General features: G+C 38.7%; 1 protein-coding gene across 1 annotated transcript in view; it reads left to right on the top strand.

Annotated features, from left to right (window-relative positions):
• Positions 1-16418, top strand: part of LOC139474366 (cytochrome P450 2C25-like) — a 32462-nt gene extending 16044 nt beyond the window's left edge. Inside the window, exons 2-4 of the mRNA XM_071257352.1 lie at positions 13205-13729; positions 14724-15164; positions 16215-16418. Of these exons, the coding sequence (XP_071113453.1) occupies positions 13205-13729; positions 14724-15164; positions 16215-16402 (1154 nt within the window). The 3' untranslated portion in view covers positions 16403-16418. The remainder of the gene's footprint in view (positions 1-13204; positions 13730-14723; positions 15165-16214) is intronic.
• Positions 16419-25116: the final 8698 nt, after the last annotated feature.

Genomic DNA, 25116 nt, shown 5'->3' with positions numbered 1-25116 from the left:
AATATTGACCCATTGCATTCCGATTCTGCTCACAAGCTAGAAATGTGCTTTGCTATCAGCAGCCAAGAGAAAATCTTAAGATTCCATTATTTGTCAAGTTTATAGGTGTTATCCCATTTCTCGTCAAGGTAATATGAATAATAATATGGTAGAAAATCTCTTAAAATTAGAAATATTGACCCATTGCATTCAGATTCTGCTCACAAGTTTCAGATGTTATTTACTATCAGTAGTCATGAAGAAATCTTAAGATTCCATAAATTGTAGATTTTAAAGGTGTTATCCCATTTCTGGTCTAGGGGATATGAGTAATAAAATAGTAAAAAATCTCTTAAAATTAGAAATATTAAACCATAGCATTCAGATTCTGCTCACAATCTAGAAATGTGATTTACTATCCGCAGCCAAAAGAAAATCTTCACTATTCCGTTAACTGTAGATTTTATAGGTGTTATCCCATTTCTGGTCGAGGGGATATGAGTAATAAAATAGCAAAAAATCTTTAAAAATTAAATATATTGTCCAATAGCATTTAGATTCTGCTCACAAGTTAGAAATGTGATTTACCATCAGTAGCCAAAAATGATATCTTAAGATTACCTTAATTGTAGAGTTTAAAAGTGTTATCCCATTTCTGGTCAAGGCAAGATGAGTAAGGATATAGTCAAAAATCTCTTAAAATTAGAAATATTGACCCATAGCACTCAAATTCTGCTCACAAGTTTGACATATGATTTACTATCATCAGCCAAAAGAAAATCTTAAGATTTCATTATTTGTCGAGTTTGTAGGTGTTATCCCATTTCCGGTCAAGGTTATATGAATAATAATATAGTAGGGATATACCGGTAGTCAAAAATCTCTTAAAAATAGAAATATTGACCCCTAGTATTCAGATTCTGCTCACAAGTTAGAAATGTGATGTGGAAATTGGTAGTTTATACTGAAGGGTTCATTGGTCTGTTGAGGGCTCAAACAACTGAATACAGGCTAGCTACTGCTAGCACTGACCTGACACACTAGCCATAAACATGTCACCAGATGATTCCCTAATTACTACTGACTAGTTGTCGGTTCAGATCTCTTGCTGCTCAGGAGATTGTTGATACTTGAATCCCAAGGAGGAACTGGCTCTATAAAGGGTGTGAGAACCTCAGTGTAAATTTAAGCAAGGTCATTAGCTCATATTGTTAATGTTGTAGCAGAAAAAAATAATTTTACTTTACTTGAATTATTTTAATTACCTATGGGAATGATCACAAAAGAAGATTTAATAATATTTTGTGAAATAATTTGTAAATCTGTGAAATTTAGATATGATTGTATATGGCAAGGTTATGTTTTAACTTTTTTAATGTCCGCTTGTCTTGAGCGTATGTCCAAAGTTACAGATAACCTATGAGTATCACTAACACTGACCTTTCTCATTGATAATGTTGTAGCAAGCCTATGATGCAGCTTACAAAACAAAAACATATTCAAGTACGGTTGTTGCAAGAAGCAGTATTTGACAAATTGTTATAACGAGCAACACTGTTTTGTACTGTGTGCTCTATCACAACAACTGCGCAAAAATCTGTTTAGAGTCTGGCTGTAAAAAGAATATTCTTATCATTATTTTCAAGAAGTTACATGCATACAGTCTTTAAGCTGATGTCTTCAAAACTTATATACTAAGCGACAATGAGAATAACTGCCTTTCAAAATAAGGCATGTTTTCTTTTTGTCCCACATTTTATTGCAGGATTCAAATTAGCTTACCATATTGCTGCCATACAGTCATGACTACTTGGTGCAGACAGAACTAAATGAAAAAACACAATAAAAATGATAATATTATCTTAAAGAACCACACTGTTACGCCTTCATCGTTTACGAACTAACCATTTACATTTCCTCTATGCTGATAGATATGATTATGATGCGAAGGTCATTGGCCAAGAAAAGAAGTTTAACAACAGATCATCAGATACAGGCATATGGAAAGCTGTAGATATGGAGACCCGCTACATGTTATCCAACCAAAACACAACACATTATAACCTCAGGACACCTTCTTTTAAGTAAGGGTATACTTTGACTAGTAGCTCAGATTCTCAAAAGTTTTTAGAAGTTCCAGAAGCACATATGGCCCAGTCTAGACAAACGCCTTGTCTCTGAAATGAACATATTTTACAGATCAAAACATTTGTTATATTATAGTTATAAAAATATAATAAAAGGGAGAGACTCTTTTTAGATATAATTGTTTCAGGGTCTGTATGGCAGACTAGACCCAGTCATCCAAGACATGCAATTAGCTGTGCAGTGTCGTGTCCATTACACATGCCAGAATACTATGATTATGGGTTCAAGTGATAGAATTGTCCAGGTTATGTTTCTTGGTCTGGCAGCAGAATACCTGTCGTCTTGATTTTCATCTGAGTGGTAAATGTCTTCGACTTGCATCATGTTCGGCATTCATCTCCCATTAATCTGACATGCCATGATATGCCTGAAATACTGTTCCAAGTAATGTTTCACTAAATGAAGCAGATTATTTGTTTCTTGCTTGACACTGCACTTGTCAATATTCCAGCTGCATGATTGTGGCCTGTGAATAATCGAGTCTTGACCAAATATATGGATATAATACAGCTAAGTAAGATATATGAAAACAACAACAAGTGTAACATAATTATGTTTTACCACCTTTTTTTTAACATACCATCCCATCCATAAAGCTTTAATATTATCAAATATATCATTCTGTCATGAAGTAGCATAACCTTTTTAAAATGTATCAACTGTTGTATTTGCTTTTGTTTGAGGATAGTCAGTTCCATAGACTAACATTTAGTCTCTGAAATCTTTTATTACACAATATCCTTCTTGACTCTAAAAAAAAAAAAATTCCCTTTGCTTGGAATAGAGCTAGCTTGAGCTGGCTGGACTTGCTTTTGTATGCATTTCTAGATTATGTTTTTTTTCATAAAATAAATATATTCCACGGTCATGGTGCAGGACTATCAGTTCCATTACAATCTTGCTTTCAAGGTAAAAGGACAAGAATTTTTATTTGAGAAGAAATTGACTTCCCGTATATTATTTGCTCACCAAAGGGTCTATGTAAGATGATGGTAGCAATTTTGTATTCTTTCTAAGATAGCAAAATGGTACATATGAAATAAGAAATTTCACAATAAGTAGTTTGACTCCTATTTGAATTTCCTCCTGAATCTGTTGTGATTGTCTTCACAATTGTTTTTACTGGTTTCAGGATTAGAACTGATAGAGAAACTGGTTATGGGCCGGAAATGCCACATTTGAACAGCAGATAGCCCTGCGAATGCAGAACACAGAGTGTCACATCCATGGATTAGCCGTGAATGGGTACAGAAAGCGCTTAAGAAGATAAAAAAACTGCTGAAGAGTTCTTGACTGTGTTTACAGTTACAATGAGTCTACTCACGAAGCAGATAGTTTTACAGATAAAGCGCTTGTTTCAGAACACATAAGATATTGAAAACCTTTCATATGTCGAATCATAATATCATCAATATGACACTGAGTAAAAATGCATGCTTAAGAAGTCTTTTCATCCAAAATAATACAACCAAGATGGCAAATGTGCAACTGAGAGTGACTTTTAAAGAGAGTGTGAGAGGCAGACAACAGCTGTATGAGACTTTTATTATGAGTATTTAAAAAAAATATATATCAAATATAATGAAACGGTAGACATTGACCAAGAAGTGTTAATTATAGGCCTTGGACGAGTCCAAATTAACTACCCGGGTACCCACCCCACTATTACCCGACCCTACTCGGGTACCCGCTGTTGATCCCAAGAGATAAGTACAAATGTGGAACGGGAATAGTTTGACTAGCCCTGGCAAAATGTATGTAGATACTCATAGAAAACGATCTGGTCATGCATACACTGAAGTTGACTGAAGTTTTACCTCTATTCAAACATATAAAGTCAGAAGGAATGTGTGCATAGTCAGAAAGAAATAATGTCACTTATAGTGTAACCGTGGAAGTTCTAGATATTTTGTCATTAAACAATATATCACGTGACTAACCAAGGGTCTGGGTTGTCCTGTGGGTATCCGGTCCTACTCATTACCGAGTTCCCTGTCCCAGCCCTAGTTAGTTAGTACAAGTTAACAATCCACCTATGATGTTCTTGATTGTAATAGAACTAAAGATGAAATACACATACACAGGTCATACACAATCTTAAGACACCTAAAGTTACTGGAGTTGAGGCAAATGAGTATTTAAAATTTGCTGAGGGAAGGCTACTCCCTGGTATGGAAAAGTTATTAATTTTCAACAGCGGAATGATACCTGAATATTGGCTGAATGGTATTATCTAATCTAATCATGAAAATATTTACTACTACCAGGGTAATATAAACTGTGTTGGCAAATTTTTTACTGCTGTATTAAGTATAAGAATTGCACAATGCCTTAAACAGAGTGAAATACTGTCAGAAAACGATGGTGGCTTTTGTGGAGGTTGTAAAATATTTAATGATGTCTGTATAACCAGGGTATATTGGAAATTCCAGATAACAACAGGTCACCTGAATTTAGTTCAAACATAAAATGACCTGCACCATTTGGAACAAGTCCAATTTCACAAACTTCATGAACCAAGTCAATATCATTAAGGAACAAAGCCAAATTGCATGAAGGATTTTGAAATGATCTTTGAGCTGGTAGATTGTGGCATTTTATAAGCATATGATTTGGAGTGCAAAGTTCATATTGATCACTTGTGAATTCCAAAAACGTCTCGTCAACTGTAGAATTGGCAATATATGGTATTGTCCCCCGAACCACTGTGGTATCACCAGAAGTGTGATTTAGAGGAATTGGGAATGACTTAACTTGATAAAGTTGTGTTTCCCTGTCTTTGGATGTTACTGGTAACATCATAGTGACATAAACAGTACTGTCATGTCTTATGTAATGTACCTTGGTAGCTGTGTAATAGTATGGCAAATCCTTATGAACCAGATGGAAATTTGGATATTTATTCTTTAATGCTCTCCTTTTTTGATAGAGCACGCCTTAAATGTCGGGAGATGTATCAACTCAGGTGATAGTACATTTTGTAACAACTTATATAATCCTGTGCTCAACCGATTAATCTTCCTTTCAACCATAGTAGCAAAACGTAACTCCTTTGCAACAAGTTGTATCCAATGTACATAGATGGCCTGAAACCATCGTATCTTACCATCCTCTACCTTTATCAGTTCAGTCAGTTCATTATGATTTGCAATTATACCTTGCTTCAAACCATCCATTTTGTCATTGGCCTTAGACATGTACGAACCCATGTAATCCCGTGACACATTAAAAGCTGCTTCTTCAGCTCTCATTCTGTTTGATAAGATATTGATATGTTGACATATTATGTTCACGTCACTGTCAGGCCGGCACCAAATAAATTATGTGAGAATTCACCAATAAAAGGTAGCAATGCTCTCTTGGAGCGAGTCTGAGAACCAACAATTTGACCTTGAAGAATAATGTTTCTGATCAAAGTAACCCCTTCCAACATGTCTTTGAAAGTGTCGTCATGTACGCGATAAGTAAAATTCAATATAGCCCTCATATTTTCATCACAGGACATATGATTCGCCTGAAGACTAATTCTTACTAATACTTTGTACACCATGTCTGAACTCCTGAACCAAAGACAAAAAGAAACTATTCTGCCTGACATAGATTATCAATATGTACATTTTACCTCAACATTCAAGTTGATCTCTATACATTAACTATGGTAATCAGCAGTACTTCTTTGTACTCGTTTTATTTGCCAGGTACTATACTCAACAAGAAAAGTTCCCGTGACACCAATATTTTGGTGTATTTTTCAAACAAGTAAAGTTTGGTTTTCAAAATTGTAGTACATGTATGGAATCTAGTCACAAAAACGCAACTGCTACAGAAAAGCATGCATTCCATGCAAAAGTTGACTTTTATGCAAGCCCCATGCATTTCACTACCCAAGAATGAGTATAAAAACATGTGCGTTAACGGGATTCCATGTGCATTGTTTAGCATCATGCTGACAACAACTACTCAGAAAAACAACAAAATTACGCAATTATTCCACATTATGAAATGCCACGCTTGTCCGAAAATGAGCGCCTGTGAGGCATTTGGTGTTTATGGCAACATTGGCAACAGACGAATGCAGTCAGAGACCATCCTCGGAGTGGCAGTCCACACATAACCAATAATCGACAAGACAACTGGATTCGAACAATACACCTACGAAGTCGATTCCAGCCAGCAACAGTGACTGCAAGAAGCATCCCTGGCCTTTGACGAATATCTTCACAAACCGTTCATCACCTCCTCAGATGTGCAGGGATTGTCGCCAGAAGAATTTTACAAGATTTTTGACTATTATAAGTCATATTGCCTCGACCATAAATGGAATAATGCCTTTTTGAAATCTACAATTATTGGAATCTTAAGATTTCTTCAAGACTACTGATAGTAAATAACATTTCACACTTGTGAGCAGAATCTGAATGCAATGGGTCAATATTTCTAATTTTAAGAGATTTTTGACTATATTATGACGTACATGTATATCACCTTGACCAGAAATGGGATAATGCCTTTAAAATCTACAATTAATGGAATCTTAAGATTTCTTCTTGGCTGCAGATAGTAAATAACATTTCAAACTTGTGAGCAGAAGCTGAATGCAATGGGTCAATATCTCTAATTCTAAGAGATTTTCTACCATATTATTATTCATATAACCTTGACGAGAAATGGGATAACACCTATAAACTTGACAAATAATGGAATCTTAAGATTTTCTCTTGGCTGCTGATAGCAAAGCACATTTCTAGCTTGTGAGCAGAATCGGAATGCAATGGGTCAATATTTCTAATTTTTAAGTGAGTTGGGTTTAACACCGCTGTTAACATTATTCCAGTTATGTCACGGTTATATATTATATTATATATATATTATTTGACTATATTATGATTCATATCACCTTGACCAGAAGTTGGATAATGCCTTTAAAATCTACAATTAATGGAATCTTAAGATTTCTTGTCGGTTGATGATAGTAGATAATATTTCACACTTGTGGACAGAATCTTAATGTGATGGGTCAATATTTCTAATTTTAAGAGATTTTTTACTATATCATGACTCACATCAGCTTGACCAGAAGTGGGATAATGCCTTTAAAATCTACAATTAATGGAATCTTAAGATTTCTTGTCGGCTGATGATAGTAGATAATATTTCGCACTTGTGGTCAGAATCTTAATGTAATGGGTCAATAATACTAATTTTAAGAGATTTTTGACCATTTTATGACTCATATCACCTTGACCAGAAGTGCGATAATGGCTTTTAAAATCTACAATTAATGGAATCTTAAGATTTCTTCTCGGTTGATGATAGTAAATAACATTTCAAACCTATGAACAAAGGTCTAAATGTAATGGGTCAGTAGATTTTTTACTATATCCTGATTCATATCACCTTGACCAGAAGTGGGATAATGCCTTTAAAATCTACAATTAATGGAATCTTAAGATTTCTGCTCGGTTTGATGATAGTAAATAATATTTCAAACCTATGAACAAAGGTCTAAATGTAATGGGTCAGTATTTCTAATTTTAAGAGATTTTTTACTATATCCTGACTCATATCACCTTGACCAGAAGTGGGATAATGCCTTTAAAATCTACAATTAATGGAATCTTAAGATTTCTGCTCGGTTTGATGATAGTAAATAATATTTCAAACCTATGAACGAAGGTCTAAATGTAATGGGTCAGTATTTCTAATTTTAAGAGATTTTTGACTATATTATGACTCATATCACCTTGACCAGAAGTAGGATAATGCCTTTAAAATCTACAAACAATGGAATCATAACATTTCACACTTTACAGAATCTTAATGAAATGGGTCAATACTGCTATTTTTAAGAGTCCTTTTACTATATTATCACTCATGTCCCTTTGACCAGAAATGGGATAGCCCTTTCACATGTACAATTAATGGAATACTTTATTAATTATTACTTAGATATTTACCCTGGTATTACTGTAATCAAACCGTGCAGAAGCGGCATAACACCTTTAAAATTTATTAACTTTTGAATATTTATAATTAATTTTAGCTTTTGAAAGTGATTAGGACCACAAACTTAGCAAATATTGAGAGAGGTCATGATTCGTACCTTTATAGCGAGTATTATACCAGTAAGTATGTCATACAAGGAGTGTCAGAATTCAGAAATTCTTGTATTTACCGAGTGAGGGTGAGGGTGAGGGTGAGGATGAGGGTGAGGGTAATACATGGATTCTTACATGAGTTTTGTAAAACAGAATATGTACTGTGTACCGTTCTTTTATCCACGTAATGCCATTCGCAAAGGACGGGTACTATCTTAATCCGCGTATTTTACCTTCCGCTGTCAGGGGTGCGATTGGTTAGCGTATTGGTCAAAGCGTTCGCTCGTCACGTCGAAGGCCCGTTTTCGATTTCCATCATGTATTCAATGAGTAAACCCTATTTCTGGTGTCCCGTGCCATAATACTCCAGGAATGCTTCTAAATGCAGTGTAAATACATATTCACCCACTTACTCACTCACTCCTTCTGCAGACGTCTATCCACTAGACAACTCAGGCAGTTGATTTCGTGTAGAAGTGGTCCCCAGCAACACATGCTTAATTTTAATTGTCTTACTAGGTGACTTCATGGATCGGAGGTTCAACGTCCTCCGACGTGCTGGATGTTTGCTTATAATATCAATCACTATTTTGCTCTCTGCCCATGTGGACCAACATTTTACTGCAAGAACCAGTAACAGCAAAGCTGACCATGCAGGTAATATTCCCTTGATCGGATGGGGAGTCCTGCTTAGAATCGTATAATGAGAGGCGACTAACGAGCCCCGGGTAGTCAGGTTCGTTATTTGGTTGATTTCGAGACATCGTACATGTCGGCGTGGGACGTTGTTCATAATTAAACCAATCGTTTATTTACATGTATTTATATCGGGGTACATGACACACAATTAACGAAGTCACTATACAAGCATGCCCACCCGCTCAATCGATTGTGGTGCCCGTGAAGATCGGGGTAGAATAGATCTTTTCAGCAATCCATGCTTGCCCTGAAAGACTATGGTTCTCGTAAAAGGCGACTAGCGGGATCGGGTGGTCTGGCTCACTGACTTGTATGATGCGTGTCATCGTATCCCAATTGCATGGATCGATGCTCATGATGTCTATCACTGGATTGTCTGGTCCAGACTCGATTATTTACAGACCGCCGTCATATAGCTGGAATATTGCTGAGTGCGGCGTTAAACAACCAACCAACCAACCATCGATTGTCGCCTCACATGACAAGCGAAGCTGTGGGTATTTTTTAAGCAATACCCAACATAGACATACACAATGCACTGTCCATGGATCATCGAGATTTTAGGCTAAATATATATATATATATTATTTCGACTTGCTTCAATATATCTTTCCTTTATTTCAAATTGAAGCTGTCTGGTTCCTAAAACACTATGGAGTAACTATATACTCCTTTCTGTTAGGTCAGGTTTACTGGTGCATGCATGCATGAGCAGTCATATCCGTCTTGCCGCTTATATCTGTTAGTTATACATTTATATTTATACATTTATTATAAATTTGCACACCAAACTTCTGAGTTTGCATTACCTGCATTACCTTGTATATGTGATATGGTTAAGTTAAGGAGGTATTTGAGGTTACCACTAACTTGTACATGTGGGTAGAATGCCATTCTGAAACAATCGTCTATATCCAGCTTGGATACTTGTTTGCATTAGTCTGCATCTACAGCATTCTGAAGTATGTATAATATAATACATCCGATACAAACCCTCTTTCGTTATCTATCGTTCTGAGTGATGTATAGTTTATATCCGATATACATACTCCCCCGCGTCTTTCATTTATAATGATGTATATAACATGTCTGATATACAACACCCCGCGTTTCATTCTGAGTAATGTATATTTTATGTCCGATGTACCTGTGTACTTCCCCGTATCTTCGTAAAAAGAATTATAAAACACTTTCATCTTGTGTAATTTTCGCCTTAATCTTCTGGCAAACCATAAACAATTAACCCATCGAACTGATTAAAAGAAGTGTGAAGAGCTTGTCTAAATGCAGAGTCAAGTGAAATAATTGTTTTGAAATTATATAAATATGATTTCTCACATCTACTTATGTGTGAATTACAAGGATTCCCTTCAGCACAGTTACATTGAATAAATTAATGAGGATACATGTTTTGCATTTCTATTCACATCGTGGGATTTGAGGAGACCGCATGTTAAATTGGGCCACAAACAACAGAATACGGAAAATTGTTTACAGTTACAAACAAAACAAAAACTAAATGGAATGCATATTGTGTCGAGGCTCCTTTATTCTACGGCCACAATCCGAAATATTTCAGAAACTGCTCGAGTTCCCGCTTTTACTTTTGTAATATGGCCGATTCCATTACATTCTATACACTATTGTGACCACAATGTGATGTAGAAACACATCCTTGATTTCAATTATTGATCTGATTATAACATAATTTGTTAAAAGAAATATCGTACAGACACAGTGACATGTGTGCATATACGTGAATTGCCGCACAGAAAGGCGTGTGAATATTTGAAAAGTACAAAATAACAAAATAATAATAATAACTGAAGATGTTTCCAATTTATAGTGAAGAATTTAGAGTGGGTTATTTATTTGGAATGGAACATGGAAATATACAAAAGATCATATTCAGTAAGCAAATCCCCCCACCACCACCAAATATTAACTAATTTAAAATCATATTCCGCATATATATCGCCATGTGTTTTAGAGCTAACCGAAAGCATTACCGCAGTAAATGGGGTTTTGCGAAATTGTGGACTGTTTATCCCAGTTCTGGTCGTATCCCAGTTCTGGTCGCTACACATGTGTTCTTCAAGGTCATCCTTTTGCACGTTACTTTTTGTCTGAGCGTCTTAGTGCACTGGGATCAGATGCAAGGAGTGTGCCTAAAAGTTGGAATTATGAATATCATAAATGATATGGCCTTGCGATCTTAAATTCGAGGTGGTATTGACAGAGTAACGAGTTCACGCTGAATAAAAGTATTAACAAGTTATGTGATAAAACAATAAGGTCACCTTATCCGATATGGGTATCTTAATATTCGTTCAGGCAGAACAGTTACGTAAGCAGATGTGTCTGGACATTTGCATATTCTGAGATTATGAAAATTATTAACAGGTTTTATTGCCAATATAAATACATAATATATATGAATGGTATGCCTGCATTACGACAACCTTTTTTATACTGTCTGTAAAGTTTTGAAGATATGCTGCCTCTATTCAGGTTAAGTTTCTGCACTCGGATTGTTGATATTTTCAACCAGGTGGAACCAAACATAAAATCCCCCCTATGAACCAGAAATATACTGACTCCCCACACGTTCACACACACACACACACACACACACACACATTAACGACAGTCATAAATAGAAAACGTTGATAATAACTAAATTTAAAATGTGGTACACTATTGCCGATCCATCAACTGTACTTTCCACAGACACGAATTGCGCACGTAAAATATTTTTCATTCTGCCAATAATTCTTTCAAATATGTAGATGACTTTCTGACATGAAAACGTGTGTGCGTGCGTGTGTGCATGCGTGCTTCGTTCCTATCAAGGTCGGGTTGAAATTCGTGTTAAAAGGTGTATTGTACACTGTGTACGTGTATGTGTTCTCATCGCTGCGTTTATTTTTAATAATTTGCCTCGTGTAAGTCATCAATACATCTATTGTGTGTTACTTGCACTGTGTATTGTAAGTCCATCGCTACTTGTAGCTTTAGTTATTTACCCCATGTAGGCGGGTGTGCTCATCGCTACCTATAGTTTTACTAATGTTCCCTTTGAAAGTGCCTGTGTTCATCGTTACAGATAATTTACTAATTTACCCGTTTGTGTATTTATCGCTACAGGTAATTTAGTAATTTACACAGTTGTTTGTTTATCGCTTCAGGCAAATTAGTAATTTACACATATGTGTTTTCATTGTTTCAGGTGGGGGCATGGGTGGGCTCGCCAGAAACCTATGATTGTGGTATCCAATCCCGGTTTCTAGGTTTGTCAGCACCATACCCGTGCTCGTGGGTTTCACCGAAGTGGTAAACGTCTGAGACCTCATCACTTTGGGCTTTCCTCCCACATTAAGCTGACATGCCGCGATATAACTTGAATACTGTTAAATGTGGCGTTAAACCCAACTTACTCACTCACTAATTGCTTCATGTAATTAGTAATTTACACATTTGTGTTTTCATTGCTACAGGTAATTTAGTAATTTACACATTTGTGTGTTCATCTCCACAGTTAATTTAGTAATTTTCCCGTTTATGTGTTCATCACAACAGATAATTTAGTAATTTACCCGTTTGTGTGTTCATCGCTACAGGTAATTTAGTAATTTACACAGTTGTTTGTTTATCGCTACATGTAATTTACCAATTTACCCATTTGTGTGTTCATCGTTCCAGAAAATTTAATATGTTTCACATATGTGTGTTTCTTCACTTCAGATATGTTAGTAATTTACACATGTGTGTTTTCTTTGCTGCAGGCAATTTAGTAATTTACCCGTTTGTGTGTTCATTGCCACAGATAATTTAGTAATTTACGTGTCTGTGTGTTAGCAATATACTCGTGAATGTGTTCATCGTCACATATAGCGTGAGGTATTTACCGTGTGTGTGCTCATCGCTACAGTGTAAGGGTGTGTTGTGTCCCCTGTGTTGGTTAACTTGAACACAATGAGGATGTGTTCCAATGTTAATACGGAATTTGCAAATATCAAATTATTTGAATGAACTTCAGAGCCCTACGGCGCTATTTGTAGGCAATGTGTACACACAAATTCGTTGATCATGTACAGTGAAACCCCATAATCCGTTCGGCTACTGCTGGAAGCAGCTCCACAATCACAAGGGGGCCGGATATTTCGATTTTATGATCCGGGCATTTGATAATCCTGACGGGTTTCACAGGAACCTGGATTACCGAGATTTCACTGTTCTGAGTGTCTGAAATGAAACTATTATTCATTTTTTTAATCCAGGCATCGTGAATTCAAGCGGCCAGATGTGGAAAGAGCAAAGAAAATTCTCTCTTTCCGTTTTGCGTGACCTTGGCCTTGGCAAGAATGTCATGGAAACAAGGATCCTTGTTGAAGTGACGTCGTGTCTCGACGCCATCCTGGCGCAAAACGGCGCTTCTTTCGACATCAACAACATCATCAACGCAAGCATCTGTGACGTTATTTCGTCCCTAATCTTCGGGAAAAGGTTTGAATATGACAATGAAGATTTCAAATCTTTTATGTATGAGATCAACGAGAATATGAAAATAGTCGGCGGGACATCGCTGGGTCACTTTTTTCCAGTTTTGAAATACTGTCCTGGAGATCCACTCAAACTCGGGACTATGGTTCCGCGGGATGTCATACTCAGGGGCTTTGTACAGAAACACATACAGTTGCATAAGGCGGACCCAAACCTTCAACAACAGGACGACTTTGTTAATGCCTATCTGAGGGAAGTTAAACATCAGCACACCACTACTCCGGACAGCACTACGTTTAGCGGTAAGTTAGTTTAGTGGTGTTTTCGATGAGATAAACTAATCCGTTCAACTTGGTATCCCGACTCGGAAAATGTGCAAGTTAGGTCCACAAAATACATTTGGATAAGTGTTTCCCGCTGTGGGAGTGTGTCTATACAAATACATGGCTTGAAATCATTTCGCACTCTAGGATAATTCCGAAGGTTCGTGGTAGTATTCCGTCCCGAGTTACGTATATCCTTGTCTCAAGAGTCGACTAAAGTAGATCTGATCGTCAGACTTGCCTTACTTGGCTTGTCATCGTGCCCTGGTGGTTTCGTGGTTACCAATTTACCATATCCAGATTGATCAGTTACAGGCAGCCGTGATAGAAACTGCCAGGAAGAAAGTTTATGATCAAACATATGCAAACGTTATCAAACCTTTACCTGGCTGAAAACAGTCGACGAAACACTGCAAACTTTAGGCCCAAAACACAGCTCTGATACCCGTATCAAATGCACCACCATCGAATAACCATTTCTTGTTTACTTCAGTTAAGCCACCATCAAACTTGGGGGTGTTCTATCTTTTGCCCCAGCAGTTCTGATGAATATTGCTGCGTTCACTCTCGTGCAAGCAAGTCTATACGAGTTCAAATCCATTTTACCCGTTAGCAGACATCAGCGTCTTATGTAATCGTAAGGTTTTGTTTCCTATCATCACAATCCATGGGGCTATCGGGTAGCCCTGTGGTTAAAGCGTTCGCTCGTCACGCTGAGGACCCGGGTTCGATTCCATTTCTGGTGGCCCCCGCCGTGATATTGCTGAAATATTGCTAAAAGCGTCATAAAACCATACTCACTCACTCACTCACGATCCATGACTTCTTTAAGCACAAAACTTGCCGTTAAACAATACCTTTTGAAAGAGTAAGGTTATAAGCGTTCATACACATCATATTTTTATATTATACCTTTACAGGTACTAGTATCTGCTCAAATGCGGTTTTATTTATTAATGGTCATTCATTTCAGATGAGATGTTAACTCATATCATTATCGAGTTTTTCGTGGCTGGAACGGAGACGACCACAACGACACTGCGGTGGGCTCTCCTGTACCTGATCCTGCACCCAGACATTCAGGAGAAGGCGCAACTAGAGCTAGACCAGGTCTTTGAGAAAGAGCACCAGCCCTCAATGAGTGACAGGCGTTGCCTCCCCTTCATGGAAGCTCTCATCATGGAGGTGCAGAGGCTCGCTGATGTTGTCCCATTCTCTGTGCCCCACGCGCCTCCCCAGACCACACAATTCAGGGGATTCACCATTCCCGAGAACACCATGCTGCTTCCGAACATCAGCTCCGTCCTCTCCGACCCCGATGTGTGGGGGGATCCTGAAACATTCAGACCGGAGAGGTTCCTAGACGAGAGCGGAAGTGTCCGTCGAGATGAGGCAGTCATCCCCTTCTTCATGGGTAAGTGACAAGAACAGGGACTGTCTTAATATCTGTAGGATGTAAATGCTAAACAGCAGATGTAAGTTTGATTTAAACATATTTTATTCAGATTGAAATGGATTGGGAACAAGTTATCCAACTTATGACTCTCTCTCCATGGTATTTACAAAGCTTGTGCAGTAAATCATATACAAGGAAAACAGAAAAGAAGATGAGTGTAAAGATAACAAAAAATGTACAAAAGAGAGAGACTAGTGTATGTACATCAAAGTGTTACCCAAATCTCTTTGTATGACTTATAAACATTTGCACTTCTTTAAAGATGTGTTGATTTTCGATAATGGACAAACATTTATTTCCGTTTAACATCAAATTTAAATCTAATTTAGCATTTTTGTTAGTAGCAGATGTAAGCAGCTGGGATAATGCTGAATGCAGCTTTAAACAACAAACACACACCCACACATACACACATATGCTGCTGGTCGTTGGTTGACTCTGTTTCATGTAACATCTGATCTATACGCCATGGTATAAGGACCAAATCAACACTCTTGTAAAGTTGTCGCAACATGATACAACACACACACACACACACACACACACACACACACACACACACACACACACACACACACACACATATATATATATATATATATATATATGCACTACTTTATTCCAGTTATATCACGTCGGGTAACCTTCACGTGGAAAGAAAGCCCCGTATGATGGTCTGATGCAGGCCTCAGATGTCACTATTTTGGTGAACCCCACTAGCACTGGTATGGTGTTGACAAACCTAGGACCATACTCAGTCCGAATCTCGGATTCGAACTATATGTTTCTACCATGCATAAGGGACGCAACTCTATATTTATGTTTAGTGTTACGTTAATATTGAAGTGTCATTTGCGTTTTTCAATAATTGTTGCGAACTTGTGTTTCAGCTATTTTCAGTAATGTTGCGAAAAACAAGTTGATATATTGGAGATAAGGTACTCTCGCTAATACCGATGTTTCGTGGTGTTATTTGAATCAAATGAACACTGGTTTAAATTCTTTCAGGAAGAAGAATATGCCTTGGTGAATCACTAGCCCGGATGGAACTGTTTCTTTTTCTGACGTCACTGCTGAAGACGTTCAAATTCAGGTTGCCGGAAGGGGAACCTCCACCAGATCTTGGAGGAATTCTGGGTATAACCCGGATGCCACGACCATTCAAAATAATCGCCACTCCTAGACACAACACCTGACTACCCCTGTATAATATGTGCCCAGTCTGTACAATAATAAATACTTGTAACAGATGTGTTTGTTTACAAGTACAACCATGGCGAGATACAACGCACGTACCATATACATGTATGTAGACACCTTTGTTATAATAATATGTGAGCGACGAAACCTTTTGCATGATCAAAAGAAATCTCTTGATAAAAGCTGTTTTCTTTACTTTTAACTACAACCAACAGTACGCATGAACCATTTCTGTTTAATATTGGCGAGACACAACAGGCACACCGTATATGGAGTCATAATTCCTACACGTGACACCTGTGTTTGTTTACAAGTACAACACTGGCGTGGCAACACGCACACCATATATGGAGTCATTGCCACACGTTGCACCTCTGTTTGTTTACAACATCGATGTAGATGCGATATCTATATTTACAGGAATGACCAAGGATATATCAGAAACCGGGGACTAATTTGAACAGCGTCATGACGACAACCCATTATGACGTAATTCAATAAGTGTACTTCATCGCAGGATGAAGAACCGTCGGTGTCATTTATCTTTTAGACAAACATATATATGACGGAGGTGGACAACCAGGTATGAGATTCACACATTGTTCTCACGAACCAGGATCCTTTGGCATGGCGGGCGAACGATTTAACCACTGGACTAACCCGCAGCCCCCATCCCACTCTCGAATCTGTATAAGTACACAAATATATGTCACTATATGTGAAATTAACCTGAACCAAGAAACGCTACAGGCGTTCCGTTTTAACTAATTTAGTACCTACGCAAACTGTCAGAGACATTAATGGTATCAATTTGCATATATTGATCTGTCCACACGTAGATGAGCATCAAGGAACGTGTTCCAGGTGTAGGACAATGCTTGATGGTATATACATATGCTTCTCTTAATGTCTTGTACAGTAACCGTTACTTTGTTTCAACGGAAGCCGCGTTTCTGATCATCACTGGACTCAGGGTGCATCGGGTTACTCTGTAAAGTACACCAGGCCTGTTTTTTCTGGGAAGTGAAGTCAATCATTTTTTTTCCTCCGTGTTGCGGGTTTTTTGTCACTCTGTGTAGATTCCCTCATGCTTGTCTCTCTGTGAAGCTTCTCCCATTCATGTCTCTCTGTGAAGCTTCCCTCATGCTTGTCTCTCTGTGTAGCTTCTCTCATGCTTGTCTCTCTGTGCAGCTTCTCTCATGCTTGTCTCTCTGTGTAGCTTCTCTCATGCTTGTCTCTCTGTGAAGCTTCTCCCATTCATGTTTCTCCGTGTAGCTTCTCTCATGCTTGTCTCTCTGTGTAGCTTCTCTCATGCTTGTCTCTCTGTGTAGCTTCTCTCATGCTTGTCTCTCTGTGAAGCTTCTCCCATTCATGTTTCTCTGTGTAGCTTCTCTCATGCTTGTCTCTCTGTGTAGCTTCTCTCATGCTTGCCTCTGTGTAGCTTCCCTCATTCTTGTCTCCCTGTGTAGCTTCCCTAATGCTTGTCTCTCTGTGAAGCTGTCTCATTCTTGTCTCTCTGTGAATCTTCTCCCATTTATGTCTCTCTGTGAAGCTTCCCTCATTCTTGTCTCTCTGTGTAGCTTCCCTCATTCTTGTCTTTCTGTGTAGCTTCCCTCATGCTTGTCTGTCTGTGTAGCGTCCCTCATGCTTATGTCTCTGTGAAGCTTCCCTCATGATTGTCTCTCTGTGAAGCTTCTCCCATTCATGTCTTTCTGTGTAGCTTCCCTCATTCTTGTCTTTCTGTGTAGCTTCCCTCGTGCTTGTCTTACTGTGTAGCGTCCCTCATGCTTATGTCTCTGTGTAGATTCCCTCATGCGTATCTCTGTCTGTTTAGCGTCCCTCATTCTTGTCTCACTTTGTAGCTTCTCTCATGCTTGTCTCTCTGTGTAGCTTCTCTCATTCTTGTCTCTCTGTGTAGCGTCCCTCATTCTTGTCTCCCTGTGTAACTTCCCTCATGCTTGTCTCACTGTGTAGCTTCCCTCATTCTTGTCTGTCTGTGTAGCGTCCCTCATTCTTGTCTCCGTGTGTAACTTCCCTCATGCTTGTCTCACTGTTTAGCTTCTCTCATGCTTGTCTCTCTGTGTAGCTTCCCTTATTCTTGTCTGTCTGTGTAGCTTCCCTCATGCTTGTCTCTCTGTGTAGCTTCCCTTATTCTTGTCTCTCTGTGTAGCTTCCCTTACTCTTGTCTGTCTGTGTAGCTTCTCTCATGCTTGTCTCTCTGTGTAGCTTCCCTTATTCTTGTCTGTCTGTTTTACTTCCCTCATGCTTGTCTCACTGTGTAGCTTCCCTCATTCTTGTCTTTCTGTGTAGCTTCCCTCATGCTTGTCCAACTGTGTAGCTTCCCTTATTCTTATCTTTCTGTGTAGCTTCCCTCATTCTTGTCGCTCTGTGTAGCTTCCCTCATTCTTGTCTCTCTGTGTAGCGTCCCTTATTCTTGTCTAACTGTGTAGCTTCCCTCATTCTTGTCTCTCTGTGTAGCTTCCCTCATGCTTGTCTCTCTGTGTAGCTTCCCTTATTCTTGTCTTTCTGTGTAGCTTCCCTCATTCTTGTCTGTGTAGCTTCCCTCATGCTTGTCTCTCTGTGTAGCTTCCCTTATTCTTGTCTAACTGTGTAGCTTCCCTCATTCTTGTCTCTCCGTGTAGCTTCCCTCATGCTTGTCTCTCTGTGTAGCTTCCCTTATTCTTGTCTTTCTGTGTAGCTTCCCTCATTCTTGTCTTACTGTGTAGCTTCCCTCATGCTTGTCTCTCTGTGTAGCTTCCCTCATGCTTGTCTCTCTGTGTAGCTTCCCTTATTCTTGTCTTTCTGTGTAGCTTCCCTCATTCTTGTCTAACTGTGTAGCTTCCCTCATGCTTGTCTCTCTGTGTAGCTTCCCTTATTCTTGTCTAACTGTGTAGCTTCCCTCATTCTTGTCTCTCTATGTAGCTTCCCTCATGCTTGTCTCTCTGTGAAGCTTCTCTCATTCTTGTGTCTCTGTGTAGCTTCCTTCACTCTTGTCTCTCTGTGTACCCTTTCTCATGCTTGTCTTACTGTGTAGCTTCTCTCATGCTTGTCTCTCTGTGTAGCTTCTCTCATGTTTGTCTCTCTGTGAAGCTTCTCTCATTCTTGTGTCTCTGTGTATCCCTCTCATGCTTATCGCTCTGCGAAGCTTCTCTCATGCTTGTCTCTCTGTGTAGCTTCTCTCATTCTTGTGTCTCTGTGTAGCTTCCTTCACTCTTGTCTCTCTGTGTACCCTTTCTCATGCTTGTCTCTCTGTGTAGCTTCCCCCGTGCTTGTCTCAGTGAGTAGCTTCCCTCATGCGTATGTCTCTGTGTAGCTTCCCTTATGCGTATCTCTGTGTAGCTCCCCTTATTCTTGTCTCTCTGTGTAGCTTCTCTCATTCGTATCTCTGTCTGTGTAGCTTCCCTCGTGCTTGTCTGTCTGTGTAGCGTCCCTCATGCTTATGTCTCTGTGTAGATTCCCTCATGCGTATCTCTGTCTGTGTAGCTTCCCTCATTCTTGTCTCTCTGTGTAGCATCCCTCATTCTTGTTTCTCTATGTTGCGAGGTTTCTGGCAGATTTCTCGCAAGTACATTATGCTTGTCTCTCTGTGTAGTTTCTCTCATGCTCTTCACACAGAGGTTCTCTTTTGTTATTTGAAATTTGTGATTGACCAAACATAATCGAGCATCTTCCAAATTCATGGTTGATTATTTATCTATGACTTCATGAATATTTACAGTCCTCCGCCATATAGCTGCGTTAACCATCAAACAAACGAGTCAATTTTATCTAGTAGTTATTAGCTAACATTACCATTAATGGTCTTGTCATATATCTTTATTTCGATAGAAGCATGATAAAATAGCATTTGCTTTTATCTTATCGTACCTGAGAGTACAATGTACTAAAAGTACATTTAGTCATTTCGAGTGGAAGAGGAGGGGTAGCCTTGTGGTTAAAGTGTTCGCTCGTCACTCCGAAGACCCGGGTTCGATTCCCCAAATGTGTAGAATGCACATTTCTGGTGCCCCCCGCCGTGATGTTGCTGGATATTGCTAAAAAGCGGCAAAGTACAATACTCACTTATTCATTTCGAGTGTGTGTATACTTGAGCCTCTTGTGTGCTGCCCACATCATGCACCTACTCCTTACAAATAGATTCCATCTATCCATCTGGATTATGATGCATGTATACAGATACTTTAAGAGATTTTGTCTTCGTTAAAAAAACACGACTCCTGCATTTATCACCACCTCGATCCACTGCAAATATGGCTTCGTTGTTCACGATGTTTCACACGATTTTTTATTGCATGTGTTTAGATACGAATATGTTAGTTTAAAAGCGTCAAAAACATAATCAAAAGAAGGTATTACAATTTGTTTTACCTAATGGGTTACATGTGTGCGCTTTATGTCAGTATACGGGAGCACGGGTGGCCCAGTCGTCTAAGGCGCCGCGATTCGCTGTGCAGAGTTGCGTCCCTTGAGCACGCCAGAAACCTATCATTGTGGGTTCGAATCCCGGTCTAAGACGCAGCGATTCGCTGTGCAGAGTTGCGTCCCTTGGGCACTCCAGAAACCTATGATTGTGGGTTCGAATCCCGGTTCGCCCCAATTATGTTTCTAGGTTTGTCAGCACCATACCCGTGCTCGTGGGTTTCACCGAAGTGGTAAACGTCTGAGACGTGCATCACTTCGGGCTTTCCTCCCACATTAAGCTGACACGCCGTGATATGACTGGAATACTGTTAAAAGCGGCGTTAAACCCAACTCACTCACTCACTCACTTAACTGACTGACTATGAGTGGATGTTTTATGTTCGTTCATGAAGGCTTTTACGTTGGACATGATCCATGATACCGCGTATCCTATTTCGTTTTCCGAGATATATACTCTAATACTCTAAGATACTTTATTTGTACGTCGTGTGATTATTAAAAATCGGAACTGAAACGCCCAGGAATATGTAACATGTATATTCTCACGAGCTTAATGACACTTAAACCTGACATGGGATGATATTTGAATCAAGAGTCTTACATTACAATGATTTCGTTATAATAAAGTAGAACTACGTGAATGCCATATGTAGGTGAACACTCGCTACGAAGACATTGCTTCCAGATTTTTTTCAGGCTGAACTGAGTTTCAGGTGATCAAACAAATTACACTCCCGTTTGGAACTTATTAATACATGAATACACGATTTAATCAATTGATATCGTAGATGCGGACTCGGCGGATATTATGTGTAGGAGGTATTTTCATTTTTATAAGCTTAAAGGTCGACATCGAAGGCCACCAAAAGGTTTCCAGGTCAAAAGATATTTATACGTGACGGCTGAACTCCTTTTACGCAATTCACTTGAGATCTTAAATGTTAAGATGCTTTTTTCTTTCATACAAAGTTCGTGAATAGCTTCAGATAAATATTGTTACGTGTTTCAGTACGGGAAGGACCAAAGCCCTCGAATCTCCCCGCGACCAACCTTTAACTTCACCAATTTTGTTCTTGTACATGTTTACACTATAATTTGAATAGAAATAGTTTCAACTTTCACAGACTGTTATTCAATCAGAAAGGATAGAGAATATTCAATACGTATTTAGCTCATGATGTCATCGTAACTTGATCGTCGCTTGTTCTATATATCAAATAGTCTTTAAATGGTCAACATGTTTCTTCATAATGCTTCTATTAGATCACTTTGATATCGCCTAAATTAGCTCATGTCATGGGTCTTCGTACAGCGTTGAATCCAAATGTGTCTATTCATTGGTGCCTGCTGAATTACTTAACAGATCAGCATCATATGTCCATGTTCTATGTTTACCTAACTACATCAAAAGTAAATCTTTCTTTTGTAACATTGATATTTACACTTAACTTTGATATTAATTTCGTAATTAAAAGGGACGGCTGGGTAGCTTAGTGGTTAAAGCGCTCGCTCGTCATGTTGAAGGCCCGGGTTCGATTCCCCACATGGGTACAATGCGTGAAGCCAATTTCTATCGCCATGGTCTTGCTGGAATATTGCTAAAAGTGGCGCAAAACCCAACTCACCCCCCCCCCCCCCCCCCCCCCCCCCTTACTCATAATCAACAGGTTATTGAACACATCACTGTATTAAGACGTCAAGACACGGACCGAGCAACTATTTCTGCAAACGAAAGTAATCCTTGAATGTTTATCGGTGTTCAAAGTGGTTGGAAACATATCGCTTTCATTCAAAGGGCGTCTGCGCTAAAACCATTGGACCATTTTTTTGGAAAAAGTAAAGAGATTTGTTTGAAAGATCCAGTGGTTCCTGTGCCCAAACTGGAAGCAGTTTAGTGTCATTTTATCAGTTTAATGTCAGTTTATCAGTTAAGTGTCCACACGTGTCTACATGTGAACCTTTGTATAAGTTCGAAATGCCATGCTTGATATGCTCTTTGAATACGAAACTTGGGTAGGACAGGAGGACGTGCGTACCATTTTTGCGAACACCAGATGTCATCACTGATTTCCAGTGATCCATTTATATAATTTTCACCGCCATTTTGCGTTTTACACCCAATAGAATCTGTTCGTGGGACAATCGAGATGGGCAGTCACTTCCTTCAAACAGCATCTAGCATCAGCATCTGAGACCTGCATCACTTTAGGCTTTCCTCCCTGAAATACTGTTTAATCCAACTCACTCACCTTAGAAATCATGTCGTGACCCCAAAACAACATTGTTTAGTAATCAAAATAACTTTATTCAGAACAAAGTCTAAACAAAATAATCTTAAATAATCTCATATTGATAACTTGATGAAACATGTTAAATATATTTCAAACACGATAGGCTAAAAAGAAACGATAACAATATATTGCACCGTTTGTACAAACAGGAACTGAAAAACAAGCAAAGATTGCATTATTATTATTAGAATGTAGTCCGGCAAATACCACACAAAGCGTTTACAACACTAAGTAGTACACAAGGCCACCAGGGCGACTGGTTGGTGGTGGTACAAGCTGTACATTCGTCATTAAAAAGTCGACCGTTTGGACATTAACACGAGTACATTCAATGCAACACGTGTGTCTAGAAATTGAATTGTTATTCAAGATCATAATTACACATTAATGCTAAGTTTATTTCCATTTGTTCCCCACCTCCGTGTATCTTTTGGAACTATCTAGATCACCTCATTTTGAGAAATACCTGATACCACCAAAACTTGACGAAAACACAGGACACTGTATGTTCCTCCTGATTTTCGCATATTACGTGATGCGAAGATGCAGAGGAAGCTATGTAAAGGGTATCCACATAACTATAGTCAAATAACGAATCATTTCATTATACAATTGATTGATTTCAGTCTCTGTGTTTCAGTGAGTATGCTAATTCGTAAACAAAAACTCCCCGACGAAGGAGTAAATATATACTCCAAAACGTTGTGTTCCCCATAAAAAAGAAGTTGACATCCATAAATCCTCTTCCTTATGTGTATCACTTCTAAATGCCTTAGGGGCGGTCGGGTAGCCTAGTGGTTAAAGCGTTTGCTCGTCACGCCGAAGACCCGGGTTCGATTCCCGACATGGGTACAATGTGTGAAGCCAATTTCTGGTGTCCCCCGCCGCGATATTGCTGAAATATAGCTAATAGCGGCGTAAAACCATACTCATTCACCCACTCACTCTAAATGCCTTAAAAACAAAGAGTTAAAAAAGACATAAAAACAAAAGTATTTCGTCCGAAAATAAAAAAATTAATAAAAGATACGATTTACATTCGGATTCGTTCAATGGACTTTGCTTTTAGCAGATATTTCTTGTGGCTATGGAAAGTGTTTTGTCACTTTTTATTATAAGCTATTTTTCAGGTGTATATTGTGTATTATCCATAGCCAACTATTTTGTACAGCAAATATGTTACATGTTAACAAAATCTTTACAGTAAATTCACGACTTGTCAGTTGTGTATTTTCAGTACCACAATTTATTACGGCACATTATGCATTACGAGGCAATAATAATATAAAGGTAAAAAGAATACTTTTGGTAGACTTCGGTCCATTCGGTCCATTCTACACCATGTGACGGATGTGTACCCCTTGGGATTCCATTGGTCGTCGTGGCTGACTACTAGGTACACTATTACATAGCTTCTGGTTACAGTGTGTGTCGTAACAACTATACCACCCAATGATGTGAATCCCCATGCAAGGGTGAACAACGTTATGATCCTAACCCTTCGTAAATGGCAATGGAATACGTCTTTACATCATCAGACATCTTTCTTACTGATTATGTAAAATATCAGCAGTCACTGAAATGATGCATGACACAATACGACAAGGGAATGAACGCATTTTCCGAAACAAAATGCTCATTAGACAATGTCTTCGCGTTCATATAGACAGACGTCTTGATCATTGTTGCTGTTGCTGTTGCTTCTTCACTGCTTCAGTTGTTGCAACGTCGTCCCCATCATTGTTGCGTCGTCAAACCATATCTTGTTATTGTTCATGCCATGCAACGTCCTTGGCAATACATTGGCTGGGCGCTGCAGTCTCTGATGTTCCACACTGGAAAGCTATGGCGATATGCCTTGACTGAGCCTCACACAGAAGACTTGGCTCACTCGTCCTGGAGTTCACTGAGCATAAGGTTGCATATAGTTAAAACTTCAGCAAAAAAAATATGCATATTTAATCAACCCATGTCGAAGCCTTGGAGGGTATGGGTCA

This window comes from Haliotis cracherodii, unplaced genomic scaffold (genome assembly GCF_022045235.1).
Source record: "Haliotis cracherodii isolate W230 unplaced genomic scaffold, xgHalCrac1.p SCAF_3, whole genome shotgun sequence".
Classification (NCBI taxonomy): Eukaryota; Metazoa; Mollusca; class Gastropoda; order Lepetellida; family Haliotidae; genus Haliotis; species Haliotis cracherodii.
Note: the sequence above shows the minus strand (reverse complement) of the source record. Positions and strands in the feature narration are given on the sequence as shown.